This window comes from Pleurodeles waltl, chromosome 2_2 (assembly GCF_031143425.1).
Source record: "Pleurodeles waltl isolate 20211129_DDA chromosome 2_2, aPleWal1.hap1.20221129, whole genome shotgun sequence".
NCBI classification, from domain to species: domain Eukaryota; kingdom Metazoa; phylum Chordata; class Amphibia; order Caudata; family Salamandridae; genus Pleurodeles; species Pleurodeles waltl.
Window position 1 is genome coordinate 293,942,680 of NC_090439.1, and position 24,037 is coordinate 293,966,716.

Here is a 24,037-nt window from a genome sequence, read left to right on the forward strand (position 1 = left end):
CGACAACTGCCTTGGCTCCAGAAACTCACCGGCCTGTCTCCTGCCTTCCAAAGATCCTGCTCCAGCGACGCCTTCCAAAGGGACCAGCGACCTCGACATCCTCTGAGGACTGCCCCTGCTTCGAAAAGACAAGAAACTCCCGAGGACAGCGGACCTGCTCCAAGAAAAGCTGCAACTTTGTTTCCAGCAGCTCCAAAGAACCCTGCAAGCTCCCCGCAAGAAGCGTGAGACTTGCAACACTGCACCCGGCGACCCCGACTCGGCTGGTGGCGATCCAACACCTCAGGAGGGACCCCAGGACTACTCTAAGACTGTGAGTACAAAAACCTGTCCCCCCTGAGCCCCCACAGCGCCGCCTGCAGAGGGAATCCCGAGGCTTCCCCTGACCGCGACTCTTTGAACCTAAAGTCCCGACACCTGGGAGAGACCCTGCACCCGCAGCCCCCAGGACCTGAAGGACCGGACTTTCACTGGAGGAGTGACCCCCAGGAGTCCCTCTCCCTTGACCAAGTGGAGGTTTCCCCGAGGAACCCCCCCCTTGCCTGCCTGCAGCGCTAAAGAGATTCCGAGATCTCTCATAGACTAACATTGAAAACCCGACGCTTGTTTCTACACTGCACCCGGCCGCCCCCGCGCTGCTGAGGGTGAAATTTCTGTGTGGACTTGTGTCCCCCCCGGTGCCCTACAAAACCCCCCTGGTCTGCCCTCCGAAGACGCGGGTACTTACTTGCAAGCAGACCGGAACCGGGGCACCCCCTTCTCTCCATTCTAGCCTATGTGTTTTGGGCACCACTTTGAACTCTGCACCTGACCGGCCCTGAGCTGCTGGTGTGGTGACTTTGGGGTTGCTCTGAACCCCCAACGGTGGGCTACCTTGGACCAAGAACTGAACCCTGTAAGTGTCCTACTTACCTGGTAAAACTAACAAAAACTTACCTCCCCCAGGAACCGTGAAAATTGCACTAAGTGTCCACTTTTAAAACAGCTATTTGTCAATAACTTGTAAAGTATACATGCAATTTTTATGATTTGAAGTTCCTAAAGTACTTACCTGCAATACCTTTCGAATGAGATATTACATGTAGAATTTGAACCTGTGGTTCTTAAAATAAACTAAGAAAAGATATTTTTCTATATAAAAACCTATTGGCTGGATTTGTCTCTGAGTGTGTGTACCTCATTTATTGTCTTGTGTATGTACAACAAATGCTTAACACTACTCCTTGGATAAGCCTACTGCTCGACCACACTACCACAAAATAGAGCATTAGTATTATCTATTTTTACCACTATTTTACCTCTAAGGGGAACCCTTGGACTCTGTGCATGCTATTCCTTACTTTGAAATAGCACATACAGAGCCAACTTCCTACAGTGTGGTCGAGCAGTAGGCTTATCAGAGGGTAGTGTTAAGCATTTGTTGTACACACACAGGAAATATATGAGGAACACACACTCAGAGACAATTCCCGGCCAATAGGTTTTTGTTTAGAAAAATATATTTTCTTAGTTTATTTTAAGAACCACAGGTTCAAAATTTACAAACAATACTTTAAATGAAAGGTACTTCACTTAGAAACTTTAGGAACTTTGAATTAGCAAAATAGCATATACAGTTTTCACACAAATGGCATATAGCTATTTTAAAACTAGACACTGCAGTTTTCAACAGTTCCTGGGGGAGGTAAGTGTTTGTTAGTTTTTGCAGGTAAGTAAACAACCTACAGGGTTCAAAGTTGGGTCCAAGGTAGCCCCCCGTTGGGGGTTCAGGGCAACCCCAAAGTTACCACACCAGCAGCTCAGGGCCGGTCAGGTGCATAGGTCAAAGTGGTGCCCAAAACGCATAGGCTTCAATGGAAAAGGGGGTGCCCCGGTTCCAGTCTGCCAGTAGGTAAGTACCCGCGTTTTCGGAGGGCAGACCAGGGGGGTTTTGTAGTGCACCGGGGGGGGGGGGGGACACAAGTCAGCACAAAAAGTACACCCTCAGCGCAACGGGCGGCTGGGTGCAGTGTGCAAACAAGCGTTGGGTTCGCAATAGGTTTCAATGGGAGACCAAGGGGTCTCTTCAGCGATGCAGGCAGGCAAGGGGGGGGCTCCTCGGGGTACCCACCACCTGGGCAAGGGAGAGGGCCACCTGGGGGTCGCTCCTGCACTGGAGGTCGGATCCTTCAGGTCCTGGGGGCTGCAGGTGCAGTGTCTTTACCAGGCGTCGGGTCTTTGAAGCAGGCAGTCGCGGTCAGGGGGAGCCTCGGGATTCCCTCTGCAGGCATCGCTGTGGGGGCTCAGGGGGGTCAACTCTGGCTACTCATGGTCGCGTAGTCGCCGGGGAGTCCTCCCTGTGGTGTTTGTTCTCCACAAGTCGAGCCGGGGGTGTCGAGTGCAGAGTGCAAAGTCTCACGCTACTGGCGGGAAACGTCTGTTGTTTCAAAGTTGCTTCTTTGTTGCAAAGTTGCAGTCTTTGTGGAACAGAGCCGCTGTCCTCTGGAGTTCTTGGTCCTTCTAGATGCAGGGCAGTCCTCTGAGGCTTCAGAGGTCGCTGGTCCCTGTGGAACGCGTCGCTGGAGCAGTGTCTTTAGAAGTGGGGAGACAAGCCGGTAGAGCTGGGACCAAAGCAGTTGGTGTCTCCGTCTTCTTTGCAGGTTTTTCAGCTCAGCAGTCCTTCTTCGTCTTAGGTTGCAGGAATCTATCTTGCTGTGTTCTGGGAGCCCCTAAATACTCAATTTAGGGGTGTGTTTAGGTCTGGGGGGGTTAGTAGCCAATGGCTACTAGCCCTGAGGGTGGCTACACCCTCTTTGTGCCTCCTCCCTGAGGGGAGGGGGGCATATTCCTATCCCTATTGGGGGAATCCTCCATCTGCAAGATGGAGGATTTCTAAAAGTCAGAGTCGCCTCAGCTCACGACACCTTAGGGGCTGTCCTGACTGGCCAGTGACTCCTCCTTGTTTTTCTCATTATCTCCTCCGGCCTTGCCGCCAAAAGTGGGGCCGTGGCCGGAGGGGGCGGGCAACTCCACTAGCTGGAGTGCCCTGGGGTGCTGTAACAAAGGGGGTGAGCCTTTGAGGCTCACCGCCAGGTTTTACAGTTCCTGCAGGGGGAGGTGAGAAGCATCTCCACCCAGTACAGGCTTTGTTACTAGCCACAGAGTGACAAAGGCACTCTTCCCCATGTGGCCAGCAACATGTCTGGTGTGTGGCAGGCTGCTAAAACTAGTCAGCCTACACTGGTAGTCGGTTAAGGTTTCAGGGGGCACCTCTAAGGTGCCCTCTGTGGTGTATGTTACAATAAAATGTACACTGGCCTCAGTGTGCATTTATTGTGCTGAGAAGTTTGATACCAAACTTCACAGTTTTCAGTGTAGCCATTATGGTGCTGTGGAATTCGTGCATGACAGACTCCCAGACCATATACTCTTATGGCTACCCAGCACCTACAATGTCTAAGGTTTTGCTTAGACACTGTAGGGGCATAGTGCTCATGCACTTATGCCCTCACCTATGGTATAGTGCACCCTGCCTTAGGGCTGTAAGGCCTGCTAGAGGGGTGACTTATCTATACCTGTAGGCAGTGTGAGTTTGGCATGGCACCCTGAGGGGAGTGCCATGTCGACTTAGTCTGTTTATCCCCACTAGCACACACAAGCTGGCAAGCAGTGTGTCTGTGCTGAGTGAGGGGTCCCCAGGGTGGCATAAGACATGCTGCAGCCCTTAGAGACCTTCCCTGGCATCAGGGCCCTTGGTACCAGAGGTACCAGTTACAAGGGACTTACCTGGATGCCAGGGTGTGCCAATTGTGGAAACAAAAGTACAGGTTAGGGAAAGTACACTGGTGCTGGGGCCTGATTAGCAGGCCTTGGCACCCTTTCAAATCATTACTTGGCATCAGCAAAGGCAAAAAGTCAGGGGGTAACCATGCCAAGGAGGCATTTCCTTACACCAAGCATGCCCTGATGCATACAACATACAACAAAGTCTATGTACAAACATAAACTCCTCCCAGCCATGATGACATACTCCGTCCTGAGATTTATCGGACACAAGAGTACTACAAGACTACACCAACCCTTGGTTTGAACCTTTGCAAACACCACACAGCAATACCAGTAAACCTGAATCACTCTCGTTTTTAAAGCAGAAAACAGCATCTTCACATTACTGTGTGTTACATCTCTTGTAAGAAATTGGGAACCTAGGCCTTGTATAGGAGATGGAGATTTATAAACGCAAAAATAAAACTGTAGCGACAGCTACATAGACACCGAAAGACAAAGAAAGTGAATGTAGTTTTGGTATGCACTAAAAAAAGATTAAATAAAATTACACAAACGTGTGCCGTTTCTGGATTCCAGTAGTAACCTAGGTAAGAGAAGCAGTAGTTAATGAAGGCAGTGGAGTCACACGGGCTCCCCAACAACACTGACCACCAAAAGCTGGATGACGTCAATGTTACACATTTGGGACAACCAGAAACTAAAAGGCAAATGGCTCTGTAAGAAAAAAGGAGCAGAGAGCGTTTTATTTTAGTGTATCAAGTTATAAATCATTCTTAAAACTCACAAGCCTATTAATAGCCTGTTGGTAATGTTTTACAGTCCTCCAATTCACTTTCAACAAGCATGGGCAAAGCCAACAGGTTTCACACTTGTCTGGTGTGCGATCAAGTATGCATGCAGTGACAAATGTCAACACATCTTGGTTTGCCAAAGCGTGACAGCACCAGGAAGCACAAAGGAGTGACCAAAGCATCTGAAAAATGGATGCTGCAAAAAACAAACATTGGCAAAGCCAATAGGTTTGCATTTGATGTAATCCCACAGCAGGCACAAACTCCAAACCGGATGCCGATTGTTCCAAATTCACAAGGCATTTAAGCTAGAAATCCACCTCCCTAGGGGTGCCAGTCTTATAAAACCATAATTTCTTGGGTGACAGATTTGACATGCCATGTTAAAAAGTCCTGACTTTTTGGTCTCCCATTAATGCACTAAAGTTGTCCCCGTTTCATTTGTGCTGATAGTCTAGATGCGAGGATTTTCAAATTGTGAGACACAATTGACACGCAGCACGCAGATTCGTTTCATAACCAGATGGTGGAAACATTTATCAACATGGAACGTGTGTCCAGGAACATTGGTTTTGAGGAGCAAGATCATAAGTCATTCTTTTCACATTTAAAATTGAATAGGTTATTTCAAAGTTGCAGGAATCAAAATCCACACTAGAGTGCAGTGTGATCTACAACCATACATGTACCAACAGGTTTATTGTTATTGTGAAATACATGCATGCATCCTTTGAGCCAGGATTTGCCCCTATTCTAGGTTACTAAACTAAAGAGAAAATTAAATGGATGGAAGTGTTAGGCAAAACAAGGGCCTTGGATGAAATGGAGAGCTGACTTATGATGAACATGCTGTGTTTGTGCCACTTTGCCAGATTTCCCTTCAGTAATAGGCCCCTGAAGCATGTTATCCCTCCTTCTGTAGAGGGAGGCACTCACCGCGACAAACTGTTGCTCCAATTTATTAAATGACTAGGCGGTCTCAATAGTGTGTGGTCGGAAAGCAATGCTGGTGGAAAAGAAGATGATATTCATCACATTTGCTGTACTGGCAAGAGTCTTACATTCATTCACTGCTATAACCCGTAAAGCTGTTAAAAGCAGGGGAAGCCAAACAGGGCTCCAAAAAAGTACATGATCTTAAGTGTCTGCATACTCCTGCCAGAGCTGGCATCACCACAAGTCCTCATTCCACACGCCATATAAGCACTGTGGTTGCACTGGATCAAGGCTGCTTCACAGCACTACGACAGTTGCTCTGTGCTTCGTGGCTCAGACGACTCTTGGTGTTGGACATTGATGAAACTGCCTTTCTGTCAATTGGTGTTTAAGGTTAAGAGGTGTAGAAGATCAAGTATCCATTAGTGTCAGGAGAGACAGTAGCCAGCTACATAGCAATGCACCAGTGGCGCACTACTTTATGAGAACATGGCTAGCTGCTGCCTGCCAGAGGCAGGGCCAGACTGGGAAGCACTGGCCAAAGTTGTCAGAGCAGCCCCCATAGGGTGCATAGCGAGCGAGTCTGACCACTACAACAGAGCTTGGGGCTACTCGGACCCCCAAGACAATGTGGGGAAAAAATGGCAAAACAGTGCATTCTACAACACGTTTCACATTATATAGTCAACTGTATTAGTTTTTACTTATATTTAGTTTTTAAAGGCAAATAAATGATGACTTTACAGTGCACCAGGATAAGACAAACTTTATTGGGGTTTTTCGGTGATTCTCTCACCATCACCCTCAGTGCCTCTCATCTCTCCATAGCCCCTCTCTCACATGTATTTCATTTCTTTTATAGCACCTTTCTTACCATCATATGGTGTTGGAACACTTTACATCACAAACACACGCACCCACACAAACACACACAGAATGAATCATATGTGCAAAAAATCAATGTATAGAAAATGTTGTCTATGGAGACTACAAGGTGTAGGATGCACTTGTCATACATACAGCTAGGAATTTTTAAGAGTGATTGGTATGGGGAAGCATAAACTCAGGATTCAGAATGTAACACAGTGGTTTGGGTTGACTTTACTAATAAAAAAATATTTCTACCCAAACCAACCCTTTTTAGCAGAAATAGGATAATCAAAGAGTGGGAAAAACATTACTTTCTGACCAGTCCTGTACAGTTTGCATTCAGCTCTTTGGTGGCTGTTCATAGCTCACTGTGCCAGTTTATGATTGTAATTCATGAACTGCACAGTAACAAAAGGTTCTCTGTGACAAAAGCAGTGTCCCACTGAGCACTGCACATAAAATACTGTTCTGTGATATGCATAGTACACATTCTTTACAGCAGCCATATTAACCCTCTGTGCTACCTTAGACGAGTCAAAACTGCTACTCGAAAAATACCAGATCTCTCTCCAGCTTGTGCATTAATTACCAGAGTGATCTTGGCACTTTTATTGTTGCCTGAAAAATGTTGGAAATACAAGGAACTCTGCAGTGCTTTTAAAACTGCTGCAGTGCTACAAAACGGTTCCCAGTAACAAAAGTGCCCCCTACCCTTCCAGCCTCCCGGGAAAACACTTGATGTTAACTACGGCCAGTCCAGCCTTGGCCGAAGGAAAAGGAAAGGGATAAACAAAACAACATTTTTGCCATATGTTTTGGCAAGTCAACCATGTTTTTTAAACTCTTTGATTAACCTGTTATTCTTTCCTTTTGGGAGGAAAGGAAACATCTGCACTCAATGCTATTTTACAATGAGTCAATGGTGATTCAGTGCAGTCAAGAAAATAGCGCCAAATTCGATGGCAGATAAAACAATTTTAATGTGGGATCTGTGTCCCTGTAGGTAGGTATGGTGGGTGGGCTGGAATAGTTTGGTCGCTAATCATATGGCATATGCCTGAAACCAAAACAAGGACTTTAAAAAGGAAGCAGGTGATAAAATTCGAAATCACACATTAGATGGCAGGAAAGTGTCCAGCATGCCACCTACACCAAAATATGCTGCACTCACTACTGCTAAGATGCCCACCTGAGTGAAGGCTTCAGTCTGATAACATAACATAACCATAACATAACATAACAATTCACTTACTGTATGTGATATACTAATTAATAAATTGCATTCATTTAGTTTTTTAGGGAAAAAAGTACTTAGGAGAACATAAATGAGCCTGCGGTTCTTACCTACTGTATTCTAGCTGCTCCAGTGAAAATATATGTTTATTGAAATACTCCTGGAGCTTTTCATTTGCATAGTTGATGTTGAACTGTTCAAAGCGATTTACCTGCAAAGTAAGACATTAATAAACAAATGTACCCATTGAGTAAAAACATTAACGCAACGTTGATGACCATTTTTGAAATGCTTCAAAACAGAGGCCATCAGAAGCCACTTCATGCTAAGATAGTGGAAACGTCTGGGACTGTCCTAAGGGCGGGCTGTGCCGGGCTTCACGATGGCTAGGGGCTCCTAGCAGATCCCATTCACTGGCATGACTGTCAGTCTGAATGCTGTTTTTTTATGCACTAAAGACATCTGAGCGACTCTACTTCACAGGGATGGCTTTTGCGTATACAGCGTTTTCTTCCATGCTCTTGGAAACTGGGACGGTGACATGCACATTGTGCCGACCAAAAACATCGTGGTAAAAAAGATCAAAAAGATCAGGAACACAAAACATTATCATAGGGAAAAGGGTGTGTGCATGTATATATTTGTGTAGAAAACGGGTGAAAATAGAAAATAAATGAAAGTAAAGGAAGGAGGAAACAATATTACACTAAAGTGACATTTTAATGCAATATTTTTCCAAAATAAAGGAAAAAATTACGATCTCGACATTAATTACTCTGAAATTATTCCCCCGAAATAATGACATGGACCTGCGGAGGATGGAGACAACTACTTGAATCCCCACATCACACGAAGGCCAGGGGCTGGATAGAGGGCACTCCTTAGCCTGTTTGTTGTGGTGTAGCTCCTTGGGTTGACTGGCCTCAATGAGGCGAGCTCGGGTAGTTACTCAGTAATGAGAGTTGCTCTTATTCAGATACTTTGCATTCAGAAGAGATGTCAGGCTCCAACCTTTGTCTCCCCCGCCCTCCCTGCCCCTCAGCTCCCCTCCAAAGCCCCAAACTTCTTTTTAGAAATGCAGACAGGCGGGAACATGCTTGTGGAGCTGCATGGACCTGACAAGCAAGGCATAGCAAAAGAGTGAGCTTTTCATTAATACTCGTATTTAGAAGGATTTGCTGGACTGTACATGGTTTTTGAATTATAATATTCCACCATGGCTTTTATCCCCACACAACCTCCTGAAAAAACAGTCAAAATAACTTTCGGCCAAATTAGTAAAATGCGTTTGAAATGAATGTTGATCTCCGTTGTTTATGAAGTGGAAAGCCCACGCTGTTGTAACTCACCTCAAAGTTTTCAAAGCCGAATATGTCAAGAATGCCGATGGACTTGAAGTCGTCTTTGCCTCGGATCCTGCTGTTAATTTTTTTGATAACCCACGCAAAGCACTGGGAGTAAAGTGCCATGGCTATGGAATCCCTGCTGTCCACAGCCTGCAAAATGTACAACGAGACAAAGCAGAACAAGTTGCCAGCATGAAAACGTTTCTTGAAAGGACAAGCTAGTGCATTTGTAACCGAGTACCAGGGTATCGTGCCCTAACCCAAGCAAACACCAGGGCTGGCTTCTTACTGAGACACGTTACTGAAAATAGGTGTTAGGGGGTGCTTGTCGTAGGAATGGGCTAGCAATACTCTTCCAGAAAGGCAACAATGACAATACAAAACCCTCTTCCTGCAGCACCACAAAACACCCTATCTGGTACATCACAAGCAAACTGCAAGTTAGTACTAAAATTCACACAGAAATACAGAAAGAAACCTGACGAATAAGAATATAATCCGAAAATATACTAAAACTCAAAGGGAAATTAAAGAAGAAAACTGACAAGAATATTAATGAAAAATGATGTTTGGACTCGTGAAAGTCATATTTTTGACTGGCCCCTGAGCGTTGCAAAGGTAGTGGCTGTCTATTCTACTGGATCCTGGCAGACAAACTCTTACACCTCCAAAACTTTTGCCTCCTTTTAAGACGGATTATTTTGGAACGTTGATACATCCAGGCCGTGTGTTCCTCCTAGAAGCCTTGAAGAAAGCCCAGCTTCACAAAGGCCAATTGTATGAATGTCTTTTAAGGCACATTTTTAAAATGTAGCTCCGACGGACTGTTTTTCTCTAAAATCTGCTTCTCCCTAAACATGTTCTATTTTACATATACATTCCGACCTCTGTGAAGAACAGCTTTCAAAGGAGGCGGCCTCTTTGTCTGAATATCAGACTCTCCTCTCCAGGGTTTTGAAACTTACAAAATCAGCACTTTTATTTTAAAAAAAAGGCATCAATTATTAAATTATTTTTTTTCTTCTTTAAAAAACGACTTTTAGTAGTCCTGTTTGCTGCCATTTGGCCTCTTTGCCCCAGAATCCTCCAAAATGATGCCTTCTGTTTGCCTCACACCAGCTGCATCTTCTTTCGAATGAAATGCATAGAAACTGATTGCACCTCGTATAAGGGTGCCACTGGCATGTGGTGCCATGGGCCCTGCAGCACCCTGAGTCCCCGCCAACATCTGGGTCTGACAGCATCCAGTGCCTGATCCGCATTTAAGGATAATATTGACCGCCCCCCACCAGGCATGTTGTCTTTGCTGCCATTTGAGCCAGAGTCAGTGATTTTACCACAGCTCGCAGTATCTGGGATCCCTGCAGCATTATGGCACCAGAACCAGCGCACCATTATTGGTTCCCATGATTGCATCATGAGACCCGATGACATCCTGGGCACCAGACATCTAATCCATCAGTATGTCTCAGACTGATACACACATGCCAGGGCAAACATTCCCGGAGAGAGGGGAGATGTCGGCGTTACTCCACCTTAGTTCCATCGGAAGGAGTTAATCAGCATGTCTGCTAGAGCTATGACAGCCTGCCACAACCACACAAGACATGCTGAGGAAGCTGCTTCAGTGCAGGAAGACCTCTTGCACTCTGGTTCCATGTTGGTAGGTGGTCTGGGTAGGACTTCAAAGCATGGGTCCTTGTTTTGCACAAAAATACAATAGTGTGCCACAAATGGTAGTATTTTCAGTCAAACAATGTGCTCTTCCATTCTACCTCTATCTGGATGGGGCTGGGTGTCTGGTTAATGCTGCCACCTCATTGCTACTAAATAGCCATGGGTGTTAATAAATTGTAACCCTGGCTGCCTGGCATCCACCAATGGTTTTGTTTGCACTGCTCACATTTCTTTGGCAGCAAACACATCCATGTGATATTGTTCAAATACGTCACTTGTTTTCAGTACAGAACTTCTGAGGTTAATGAGTGCACAACTCAAGATATAGGGAAAGAATCTCCATACAAATGCAATACAGGCTGTAGCTAGGGTATCTGTTGAAAACAACATTGTGACATAGCTGTTTTCAAAGGAATAAAAGTGTTAATAAACAGGGAAATGGGAGTTTAAAAATCCTACACATTTCAGTGTTCTTCAAGCATATGAGCAAATGACTGCCTTCGACATTTCTTCTGAACATTGAATCTTCCATGTTCCTTACTTGCTCGATGCTGAGAGGTGTTGAGATCTCCTCTCCCCTGAGTATCATGGACTTGTGAGTCAGTACTTCCGTCAGCTGGTCCGCATCCAATCCAAGCAGGTCCGATGTTCTTCCCAGAGCTAGTGAGCGATGCAAGAGACAGAGACATTAAGATATGACCTGGCACTGTGGATGTCAACCCAAAGTATGTTATGATGTAATTATATACATTGACTAATTGCACTAATTGCTGTGGCCCCAAAGTTTAGCAAAATATGGTGTCATCATCTGAGATTAAAGATCCAGAAAGGATTATGTTACTTACCCTGTAGGCGTCTGCTCGTGCCATGGAATGCTGGAGATTAACATGCTCTGCACACTTCTGCCATCTATGCAGAGCATGTGTATCTACTGCCACAAATGCCATTGAACGGATTATGTTACTTAACCTTTAGAACATCAGTTTGTGGCATGTAGTGCTGTAGATTCACAAGCTCTGCATACATGGCAGAAGTATGCAGAGCATGTGTATTTTCAGCCACACATGCCATCGAACAATCTGTTTACTTCCTGTAGTTGACCTTAACAAAAACGTTCTATTCCTGAAATGATTCATTTCCTAGGCATTCTAATAACATTTGTAGGAAGTTGGCTCTGTATGTGCTATTTCAAAGTAAGGAATAGCATGCACAGAGTCCAAGGGTTCCCCTTAGAGGTAAAATAGTGGTAAAAAAGAGATAATACTAATGCTCTATTTTGTGGTAGTGTGGTCGAGCAGTAGGCTTATCCAAGGAGTAGTGTTAAGCATTTGTTGTACATACACATAGGCAATAAATGAGGTACACACACTCAGAGACAAATCCAGCCAACAGGTTTTGTTATAGAAAAATATATTTTCTTAGTTTATTTTAAGAACCACAGGTTCAAATTTAACATGTAATATTTTGTTTGAAAGGTATTGCAGGTAAGTACATTAGGAACTTTGAATCATTTCAATTGCATGTATACTTTTCAAGTTATTCACAAATAGCTACTTTAAAAGTGGACACAGTGCAATTTTCACAGTTCCTGGGGGAGGTAAGTTTTTGTTAGTTTTACCAGGTAAGTAAGACACTTACAGGGTTCAGTTCTTGGTCCAAGGTAGCCCACCGTTGTGGGTTCAGAGCAACCCCAAAGTTACCACACCAGCAGCTCAGGGCCGGTCAGGTGCAGAGTTCAAAGTGGTGCCCAAAACGCATAGGCTTCAATGGAGAGAAGGGGGTGCCCCGGTTCCAGTCTGCCAGCAGGTAAGTACCCGCGTCTTCGGAGGGCAGACCAGGGGGGTTTTGTAGGGCACCGGGGGGGACACAAGCCCACACAGAAATTTCACCCTCAGCGGCGCGGGGGCGGCCGGGTGCAGTGTTAGAACAAGCGTCGGGTTCGCAATGGAAGTCAATGAGAGATCAAGGGATCTCTTCAGCGCTGCAGGCAGGCAAGGGGGGGCTTCCTCAGGGAAACCTCCACTTGGGCAAGGGAGAGGGACTCCTGGGGGTCACTTCTGCAGTGAAAGTCCGGTCCTTCAGGTCCTGGGGGCTGCGGGTGCAGGGTCTTTTCCAGGCGTCGGGACTTAGGTTTCAGAGAGTCGCGGTCAGGGGAAGCCTCGGGATTCCCTCTGCAGGCGGCGCTGTGGGGACTCAGGGGGGACAGGTTTTGGGTACTCACAGTCGTAGAGTAGTCCGGGGGTCCTCCCTGAGGTGTTGGTTCTCCACCAGCCGAGTCGGGGTCGCCGGGTGCAGTGTTGCAAGTCTCACGCTTCTTGCGGGGAGATTGCAGGGTTCTTTAAAGCTGCTCCTTTGGATAAAGTTGCAGTCTTTTTGGAGCAGGTCCGCTGTCCTCGGGAGTTTCTTGTCGTCGTCGAAGCAGGGCAGTCCTCAGAGGATTCAGAGGTCGCTGGTCCCTTTGGAAGGCGTCGCTGGAGCAGAGTTCTTCGGAAGGCAGGAGACAGGCCGGTGAGTTTCTGGGGCCAAGGCAGTTGTTGTCTTCTGGTCTTCCTCTGCAGGGGTTTTCAGCTAGGCAGTCCTTCTTCTTGTTGTTGCAGGAATCTAATTTTCTAGGGTTCAGGGTAGCCCTTAAATACTGAATTTAAGGGCGTGTTTAGGTCTGGGGGGTTAGTAGCCAATGGCTACTAGCCCTGAGGGTGGGTACACCCTCTTTGTGCCTCCTCCCAAGGGGAGGGGGTCACAATCCTAACCCTATTGGGGGAATCCTCCATCTGCAAGATGGAGGATTTCTAAAAGTTAGAGTCACCTCAGCTCAGGACACCTTAGGGGCTGTCCTGACTGGCCAGTGACTCCTCCTTGTTGCTTTCTTTGTTCCCTCCAGCCTTGCCGCCAAAAGTGGGGGCCGTGGCCGGAGGGGGCGGGCAACTCCACTAAGCTGGAGTGCCCTGCTGGGCTGTGACAAAGGGGTGAGCCTTTGAGGCTCACCGCCAGGTGTTACAGCTCCTGCCTGGGGGAGGTGTTAGCATCTCCACCCAGTGCAGGCTTTGTTACTGGCCTCAGAGTGACAAAGGCACTCTCCCCATGGGGTCAGCAACATGTCTCTAGTGTGGCAGGCTGCTGGAACTAGTCAGCCTACACAGACAGTCGGTTAAGTTTCAGGGGGCACCTCTAAGGTGCCCTCTGGGGTGTATTTTGCAATAAAATGTACACTGGCATCAGTGTGCATTTATTGTGCTGAGAAGTTTGATACCAAACTTCCCAGTTTTCAGTGTAGCCATTATGGTGCTGTGGAGTTCGTGCAAAACAGACTCCCAGACCATATACTCTTATGGCTACCCTGCACTTACAATGTCTAAGGTTTTGTTTAGACACTGTAGGGGCACCATGCTCATGCACTGGTACCCTCACCTATGGTATAGTGAACCCTGCCTTAGGGCTGTAAGGCCTGCTAGAGGGGTGACTGACCTATACTTGCATAGGCAGTGAGAGGCTGGCATGGCACCCTGAGGGGAGTGCCATGTCGACTTACTCGTTTTGTTCTCACTAGCACACACAAGCTGGCAAGCAGTGTGTCTGTGCTGAGTGAGAGGTCTCCAGGGTGGCATAAGACATGCTGCAGCCCTTAGAGACCTTCCTTGGCATCAGGGCCCTTGGTACTAGAAGTACCAGTTACAAGGGACTTATCTGGATGCCAGGGTCTGCCAATTGTGGATACAAAAGTACAGGTTAGGGAAAGAACACTGGTGCTGGGGCCTGGTTAGCAGGCCTCAGCACACTTTCAATTGTAAACATAGCATCAGCAAAGGCAAAAAGTCAGGGGGCAACCATGCCAAGGAGGCATTTCCTTACAACATTGAAGTTGAAATTTAAACATAGCATTCTGAAGAATATTGTCACTGTTGTAGCACTTGGACGATTCATTTTATTACCTTAGTGCTTGCAAGTGCCTACATTTAGATGCAATAAAATGTAAGTACAATATAGCAACGTAAAGCTCCCCTTTTTTAAAAAATAGCACATTCTGAATTATTTTCTAAATGTTCCTAACATTTTCTAGTCCATTCTTCACAACAAACAATAATATTAAATGTATAATAAAACACTGTAAGGTGCCTGCGCTAATACCTTAATCTAATGAATGTCTACCATTGAAAGTTATTATTTGTTTATTTTGCTTTGACATCTTAATTACTTGGGTAACTCTTTTGCCTCATGAGCTTCTGTTAATCTATCACCGAGTAACCATTTACTCTCACTTTTTATTGCTTAACTCACCATTCTTCATTTGGCATGGAAAACATCATTTTGATTTTTTTAGAAAAAATATAAAAATTATGAGTTCGGAGGCAAGTTGTCTATTTGCCTCCACGACATGACATAAGTGCATAAAGTCATGCAATTGTATAGAAGTTTGGGAACAAGTTTTTGTTCACAATCTTTGGATATCAAATTGAAATCCATTGTTTACACGGAAGGCTATTGCATTTCCTGAACCTATGCTCCTGCCTGTGAAATCTGCAGCACATACATTGCTCAACGTAGGTTACATGACAGAGGGCATCGGATCTTCAGCCAACATTAAACTCATAAATGACGTTTTTTCATCATATTGTCCTAGGGACCACGCCTCCATGAAAATCTAACCCCCCTCACCTTCCTGAACGACGGACATAATTGCAAATTGTAGGCAGAATCACTAGAATTAGGCTTGAATATATTTTACACCCATATTGCTCTAAACGATGCAACGAGCTGTATAAACTATATTTTATCTTTTGTTTAAATCGAAATCTAAAATCCACAGTTGGCCAATTCAAAGTCTACGGGAATTTAATTTGTAAATAGTCCTGAACTATCATTTTTGTATATGTCGCATTCAAGTGTGCCTAATTGTTTGTGTATCTGGCCCTTACACGTGAGCAAAGGAACACATACATTTGATCTGTTATAAAAGACAACCCCATTATTACACTGCATGGGTAGTGGTCTCTTTTATGTCGCAGAAGCATTTCACTTAGGACTTTGACAATGGACTACATTTGGTGGTGCAATAAGTTTATTTAAAAAGCTATCTCAAGTACCAATGTTAACATCTTTAAAATGTATATACGGTCTTGAAATCTTATATACTATGCCATATTTGTATCCAGTTTGTTGGCTATTATAAAATTTCGCTCCATTACTGAAACTGCAACAATAATCTTTTTACCAACAAGATTTCCTCTCAAGGGCTTTCTTGGAATCTTCTCAGTGCATACATAATCACTTTCTTTTCATATACTTCTCGCTGTTCTCTCACTTATTTCCTGGGCCCCAGATCATAGATAAATATAAAAGGATGTTCAATGTACATCAAACAGCAAAACAAAATGGTGACCACTTTCAAATAGTTAAACGGAACACAAAACTGCTGAATTTACCCAGGGAGAACGAAGAAATCCACCCCCGAAAATACAGGTCCCATTACTCATTGAAACACACTAATCTTGAACACTCGGCATTAGCAAAGTGAGCGCTGTAACATTATATTAAGACATTGCTACCCGGTTTCCCACCTTGCTACCACAGTCCCTCAGAATACTTCTTTGGTCAAATGAATCTTGTTAATAGCATACTACTAATAGCACCCGAGTATGGTGTGGAAATAATAGCAAACTACTGCTCAAATACACCTATATGATTAATTGCTACACAAGCCTCCATGTTTTTCCTTTATTTTGTTGTAGGTAAAAACACTGTGTTCCAATATTCAACAGCAAAGAATGTTACTGTATTGACAAGCTTTAATAAAATGCGCAATGATGCAATGGTTTGGGTTAATCAAAAACTTAATAAAACATTTATAAAAATTATGTGCGATGGTAATGTCGCAAACTATGGTAATGTCGCAAACTTTTCCAAGAGATTAAACAAAAGTAGCTTCCAACTCACCTGTTTTAGAAGAGACTTGTGCTCCGCCTGCCGTGGCGAACTCTATGTTTCCCAAGTACAAAATGCCAGCAAGCAGCCGGAGAACCTCTCGCACTTCCTCACGTCCAAACTTCATGACTTCCATGGCAGTCTGAAAGGAAAATATATTGGGTTACAAGATCCCACATATTAGCTTCTTATTTATTTTTAAACAGTAAGAGTACATTGAGGCCATCAATGTTGGTCATCTTGACACATGAGGTCTTTCAAGAGAAAAGGTTTAGGAAAATGGATGTGTTTCACACAATCCTTTCTGAGGAGGCCTTTTATTTGGGATTACAGAGAGCACATTGTAATCCAAACTGGAGGAGGCAGTTACAATAACAATATAACCACATCAAAAGGAGTGTGTTATTATTCCACTTTCTCAAAAGCATACTTCTTTGTGCGTAGGTTCAGTGGGTGGAACCAGGGACAATTACTAACAGAGTAAACAAACAAAAGAATCAATACCATTTCAATTCTTCTAATGTGGCTTTCAGAAAATTTAAATTTCAAGACTTAACCTCAGTGGCACAACCTTCCTGTGCATGCTTTGTTCACCTTCCTCTACCTAAGATGGACTCTGGTTCTTGTGGTATCAAGATTCATTCATGGAATATAGCAGGTGCACGAGCCAAATGATCAAATAAAGATTGGCTGGGCTTTTTTACTAAGTATGATTAGTCTGCTGTCAGGAAACATTGATGTTAGAGAATTTCGAGACCAATGGCTACAAATCCTTCTGTAATCCTGCTATACCATCTGCAGCCGGGTGCGAAAAGGGGGGTTTGGCAGTTTTCATTTTAGTTCAACTGAATTCTAGTAAGTTACTTGGTATAACATTTTACTTTTTTCCTGCAAACTTTTGCATTATTTTATTCTTAATAATTATTATAATATTTGTTACTATTGGTCTAGTGAGGTGGTGTGAGATGGTTGATCAAACTGATAGTTTTATTACTAAGTATATTGAGACTCCTAAAATGCAAGCCTTCATCATCTGGATATGTGATTTTAATACTCCATCTTATACATTTAGTGGCCAGTCAGTATGTGGCCTCATACATTTATGTCACAAAGTTATTACTCATTTTAAGCATATTAATACAATAGCATCCTTGCCTATTATATGGATTTATTGTCCAGCTCTCTAATTCCCACTTATATCAGTAATGGGTCAAGTAGTAATGAAATGGTTACTTACCAGTAGGAGTAGTTTTGCAGCCTGAACAGTTTTTGGGATTCATATGCTATGCATCAGTCCACCGTCGGCTGGTTGGGTCCTAATTGTCACTTTTTTTTCTTTTGTCTTGGGCGTTGGTGACCATCATTTGGTGTTAGGTCCCTCCCCGCATGGCGTCAGACGCCCCCTTTCAGAAGTTCCTGTGTGTGGTAGCCATCGTCGTTTTTTTTTCTCATTATGTTTTTGTTACCTGTTTTCTCCTTTCCCTTTTTTTCTGATCTATCCACACCTGTGTGCCCTGTTCGCATTTCTGGGGAGGTGGGTGGGTTGCATGTGAATCCAGAAAACTCTTCAGGCTGCAAAACTACTCCTATTGGTAAGTAATCATTTCATTTTGCAGCATTAATCCTTTTCTGGAATCACATGCTGTGCATCAGATTTTCCACCTCATTTGGGTTGGCTGGGTTGATATGATGAGCTTACAAACAGGTGTTGTAGTATTTTCTGTCCCACCAGGGATTCTTTATTCATCTGGATGTCCACACAATAGAGGTTTGTGAAGGTTTGTGGGATGTCCATTTTGCTGCTGAGCGAACAGTGTCTATGGGCATGTTTGCTATGAATGCCAGGGTTGAGTGCGCCTTTGGGCGGTGCAGCAGATGTTTGCCTGCTGCTGTGTAGCACATTTCAATTGTTTCCACGATCCATTGCGCGATAGTCCCCTTTGTGACTGGGGTCCCCCTGTTGGATTTAGCACATGCTACCAATAGTTGGTTTCCCTTGCGGAGTTGTTTGGTCTCCTCCAAGTAGTACATTAGTGCCCTTCTTAAGTCCAAAGTATGTAGTCTTTTCTCCATTTCTGTTTGCGGGATTTTAAAGAAAATTGGTGACTGTATGGTTTGATTGACGTGGAATTTGCAGACCATCTTTGGTAAGAATTGTGGGTTTGTTCAGAGAACTACCTTGTCGTTGTGGATTTGCATGTACGGTTCTTGTATTGTTAGGGCTTGAATCTCGCTTTCTCTTCATAGAGACGTGATAGCTATTAGTAAGGTGGTCTTTAATGTGATAAGCTGCAGTTCGGCCTTGTGTATGGGTTCTAATGGTTTTGTCATGAGTTGTGTTGGCACTGTGTTTAAGCTCCATTCTTGGGGGCGGGGGCAATTCTTTGGCATCCTTTCAGAATACTTTTTATAATAGGTACCATGAAGAAACTTTTATATAATGCCCCACTGGTGTAGTCCAGGATTGCCGCCAAGTGTACCTTGAGGGAAGAGTAATTGATTCCACTGTCTAGCAGTTGTGTAGGATAGGTTAGTACTGTCTCCTGCCTGGATAATTTCATTCTAGTATATTGTTTCCTGTGCACCCTAGAAGGTATCTTTTCCATTTTGATGCATAGCATCTCCTTGTTGTTGGCGTTCTAGCCTCCATGGTTCTGTGTGGTAGGTTTAGGTGTCTGAATTCTATATATTCCGGCACCATGATGATAGGTTTAGTGCTGCTGGCTTCGGTGGAACACTTGCCCCCTTTGTATTGTGAGTAGTTCTCATTCCGTCTTGATATTTATACTCTGTCCCTTGGACAGTTCGAGTAGGTCTGAGTACCATGCTTGTATGGCACACTGAGGGACTATAAGGATGAAGTTTGTTCCTTGTCTCCTGGCCTTCTCCAGTACCTTTGGTGTTAGGGGAATTGGTATAAAGACATAATCAAATCTCCCTGACCAGTTTAGTGACAGGGCATTCCCTTCTGACTGGTGGTGTGGATACCTGGAGGCGAAGTGTTGTCAATTTTTGTTTTCTGGTGATGCAAACAGGTCAATTGTTGGCGCTCCCCCAATCCTTAAGATTTTTCTAGGCTCCTTTGTTTTTTTTATCCCATTCGTGTGAGCTGTTTTCTTGCCTGCTTAGTTTGTCTGCCTCTATGTTCTCCTTTCCCAGTAGGTGTATTGTTTGTACGTTGATTCCCTGAGGTATCATCCACTTCCACATTTCTTGGGCCAACTTGCTTAGGATGAACGATTTTGTACCCCATTGCTTGTTCAGGTAGAACATTACTGTTGTGTTGTCTATTTGTATAAGTACCATCTTCCCTGATAGTTGCCTTTGGAATGCTTTCAAGGCCAGTACATTTTTTTTCAGTTCTATGAAATTGATGTGTTTTACCGCATTCGTTTTCTTACACTGGCCTCAGATTCTTAGGTAAGACCTTGAATTGATAGTGCACTTCTTTGAGTACGAATCTGAGGTATTTTTTGTGTGCCTGATTGTAAGGAAATGCCTCCTTGGCATGGTTGCCCCCTGACTTTTTGCCTTTGCTGATGCTATATTTACAATTGAAAGTGTGCTGAGGCCTGCTAACCAGGCCCCAGCACCAGTGTTCTTTCCCTAACCTGTACTTTTGTATCCACAATTGGCAGACCCTGGCATCCAGATAAGTCCCTTGTAACTGGTACTTCTAGTACCAAGGGCCCTGATGCCAAGGAAGGTCTCTAAGGGCTGCAGCATGTCTTATGCCACCCTGGAGACCTCTCACTCAGCACAGACACACTGCTTGCCATCTTGTGTGTGCTAGTGAGAACAAAACGAGTAAGTCGACATGGCACTCCCCTCAGGGTGCCATGCCAGCCTCTCACTGCCTATGCAAGTATAGGTCAGCCACCCCTCTAGCAGGCCTTACAGCCCTAAGGCAGGGTGCACTATACCATAGGTGAGGGTACCAGTGCATGAGCATGGTACCCCTACAGTGTCTAAACAAAACCTTAGACATTGTAAGTGCAGGGTAGCCATAAGAGTATACGGTCTGGGAGTCTGTTTTGCACGAACTCCACAGCACCATAATGGCTACACTGAAAACTGAGAAGTTTGGTATCAAACTTCTCAGCACAATAAATGCACACTGATGCCAGTGTACATTTTATTGCAAAATACACCCCAGAGGGCACCTTAGAGGTGCCCCCTGAAACTTAACCGACTGTCTGTGTAGGCTGACTAGTTCCAGCAGCCTGCCACACTAGAGACATGTTGCTGGCCCCATGGGGAGAGTGCCTTTGTCACTCTGAGGCCAGTAACAAAGCCTGCACTGGGTGGAGATGCTAACACCTCCCCCAGGCAGGAGCTGTAACACCTGGCGGTGAGCCTCAAAGGCTCACCCCTTTGTCACAGCACCGCAGGACACTCCAGCTAGTGGAGTTGCCCGCCCCCTCCGGCCCCGGCCCCCACTTTTGGCGGCAAGGCCGGAGAAAATAATGAGAATAACAAGGAGGAGTCACTGGCCAGTCAGGACAGCCCCTAAGGTGTCCTGAGCTGAGGTGACTCTAACTTTTAGAAATCCTCCATCTTGCAGATGGAGGATTCCCCCAATAGGGTTAGGATTGTGACCCCCTCCCCTTGGGAGGAGGCACAAAGAGGGTGTACCCACCCTCAGGGCTAGTAGCCATTGGCTACTAACCCCCCAGACCTAAACACGCCCTTAAATTTAGTATTTAAGGGCCCTCCCTGAACCTAGAAACTAGATTCCTGCAACAACAAGAAGAAGGACTGCCTAGCTGAAAACCCCTGCAGAGGAAGACCAGAAGACAACAACTGCCTTGGCTCCAGAAACTCACCGGCCTGTCTCCTGCCTTCCAAAGAACTCTGCTCCAGTGACGCCTTCCAAAGGGACCAGCGACCTCTGAATCCTCTGAGGACTGCCCTGCTTCGACGACGACAAGAAACTCCCGAGGACAGCGGACCTGCTCCAAAAAGACTGCAACTTTATCCAAAGGAGCAGCTTTAAAGAACCCTGCAATCTCCCCGCAAGAAGCGTGAGACTTGCAACACTGCACCCGGCGACCCCGACTCGGCTGGTGGAGAACCAACACCTCAGGGAGGACCCCCGGACTACTCTACGACTGTGAGTACCAAAACCTGTCCCCCCTGAGCCCCCACAGCGCCGCCTGCAGAGGGAATCCCGAGGCTTCCCCTGACCGCGACTCTCTGAAACCTAAGTCCCGACGCCTGGAAAAGACCCTGCACCCGCAGCCCCCAGGACCTGAAGGACCGGACTTTCACTGCAGAAGTGACCCCCAGGAGTCCCTCTCCCTTGCCCAAGTGGAGGTTTCCCCGAGGAAGCCCCCCCTTGCCTGCCTGCAGCGCTGAAGAGATCCCTTGATCTCTCATTGACTTCCATTGCGAACCCGACGCTTGTTCTAACACTGCACCCGGCCGCCCCCGCGCCGCTGAGGGTGAAATTTCTGTGTGGGCTTGTGTCCCCCCCGGTGCCCTACAAAACCCCCCTGGTCTGCCCTCCGAAGACGCGGGTACTTACCTGCTGGCAGACTGGAACCGGGGCACCCCCTTCTCTCCATTGAAGCCTATGCGTTTTGGGCACCACTTTGAACTCTGCACCTGACCGGCCCTGAGCTGCTGGTGTGGTAACTTTGGGGTTGCTCTGAACCCCCAACGGTGGGCTACCTTGGACCAAGAACTGAACCCTGTAAGTGTCTTACTTACCTGGTAAAACTAACAAAAACTTACCTCCCCCAGGAACTGTGAAAATTGCACTGTGTCCACTTTTAAAATAGCTATTTGTGAATAACTTGAAAAGTATACATGCAATTGAAATGATTCAAAGTTCCTAATGTACTTACCTGCAATACCTTTCAAACAAGATATTACATGTTAAATTTGAACCTGTGGTTCTTAAAATAAACTAAGAAAAGATATTTTTCTATAACAAAACCTATTGGCTGGATTTGTCTCTGAGTGTGTGTACCTCATTTATTGTCTATGTGTATGTACAACAAATGCTTAACACTACTCCTTGGATAAGCCTACTGCTCGACCACACTACCACAAAATAGAGCATTAGTATTATCTATGTTTACCACTATTTTACCTCTAAGGGGAACCCTTGGACTCTGTGCATGCTATTCCTTACTTTGAAATAGTACATACAGAGCCAACTTCCTACACCGGGGCACCCCCTTCTCTCCATTGAAGCCTATGCGTTTTGGGCACCACTTTGAACTCTGCACCTGACCGGCCCTGAGCTGCTGGTGTGGTAACTTTGGGGTTGCTCTGAACCCCCAACGGTGGGCTACCTTGGACCAAGAACTGAACCCTGTAAGTGTCTTACTTACCTGGTAAAACTAACAAAAACTTACCTCCCCCAGGAACTGTGAAAATTGCACTGTGTCCACTTTTAAAGTAGCTATTTGTGAATAACTTGAAAAGTATACATGCAATTGAAATGATTCAAAGTTCCTAATGTACTTACCTGCAATACCTTTCAAACAAGATATTACATGTTAAATTTGAACCTGTGGTTCTTAAAATAAACTAAGAAATATATTTTTCTATAACAAAACCTATTGGCTGGATTTGTCTCTGAATGTGTGTACCTCATTTATTGTCTATGTGTATGTACAACAAATGCTTAACACTACTCCTTGGATAAGCCTACTGCTCGACCACACTACCACAAAATAGAGCATTAGTATTATCTCTTTTTACCACTATTTTACCTCTAAGGGGAACCCTTGGACTCTGTGCATGCTATTCCTTACTTTGAAATAGCACATACAGAGCCAACTTCCTACATTGGTGGATCAGCGGTGGGGTACAAGATTTTGCATTTGCTGGACTACTCAGCCAATACCTGATCACACGACAAATTCCAAAATTGTCATTAGAAATTGATTTTTTGCAATTTGAAAAGTTTTCTAAATTCTTAAAAGTCCTGCTAGGGCCTTGTGTTAGTCCCTGTTAGCATTTCTTTTAGAGTTTAAAAGTTTGTAAAAGTTTGAATTAGATTCTAGAACTAGTTTTAGATTCTTAAAAAGTATTCCAACTTTTAGAAGCATAATGTCTAGCACAGATGTGAATGTGGTGGAACTCGACACCACACCTTACCTCCATCTACAGATGAGAGAGCTAAGGTCACTCTGTAAACTAAAGAAAATAACAATGGGCTCCAAACCTACCAAAGTACAGCTCCAGGAGCTTTTGGCAGAGTTTGAAAAAGCCAACCCCTCTGAGGATGGCAACACAGAGGATGAAGATAGTGACTTGGAGGGAAATTCCCCCCCTCCAGTCCTACTTAGGGAGAACAGGGCTTCTCAAGCCCTGACTCCACAAATAATAGTCAGAGATGCAGGTTCCCTCACAGGAGGGACCAACAACTCTGAAATCACTGAGGATAACTCCAGTGAAGAGGACATCCAGTTAGCCAGGATGGCCAAAAGATTGGCTTTGGAAAGACAGATCCTAGCCATAGAAAGGGAAAGACAAGAGAT

At 45.0% G+C, this 24,037-nt stretch overlaps 1 protein-coding gene across 1 annotated transcript in view; it reads right to left on the bottom strand.

Moving 5' to 3' along the window:
- The window catches only part of MYO10 (myosin X), a 754,439-nt gene that overhangs the window by 454,828 nt on the left and 275,574 nt on the right, over positions 1-24,037 (bottom strand). Inside the window, exons 10-13 of the mRNA XM_069219725.1 lie at positions 16,554-16,683; positions 11,164-11,282; positions 8,949-9,095; positions 7,710-7,810 (exon numbers count right to left, since the gene is read on the bottom strand). Coding sequence (XP_069075826.1) covers positions 7,710-7,810; positions 8,949-9,095; positions 11,164-11,282; positions 16,554-16,683 — 497 coding nt within the window. The remainder of the gene's footprint in view (positions 1-7,709; positions 7,811-8,948; positions 9,096-11,163; positions 11,283-16,553; positions 16,684-24,037) is intronic.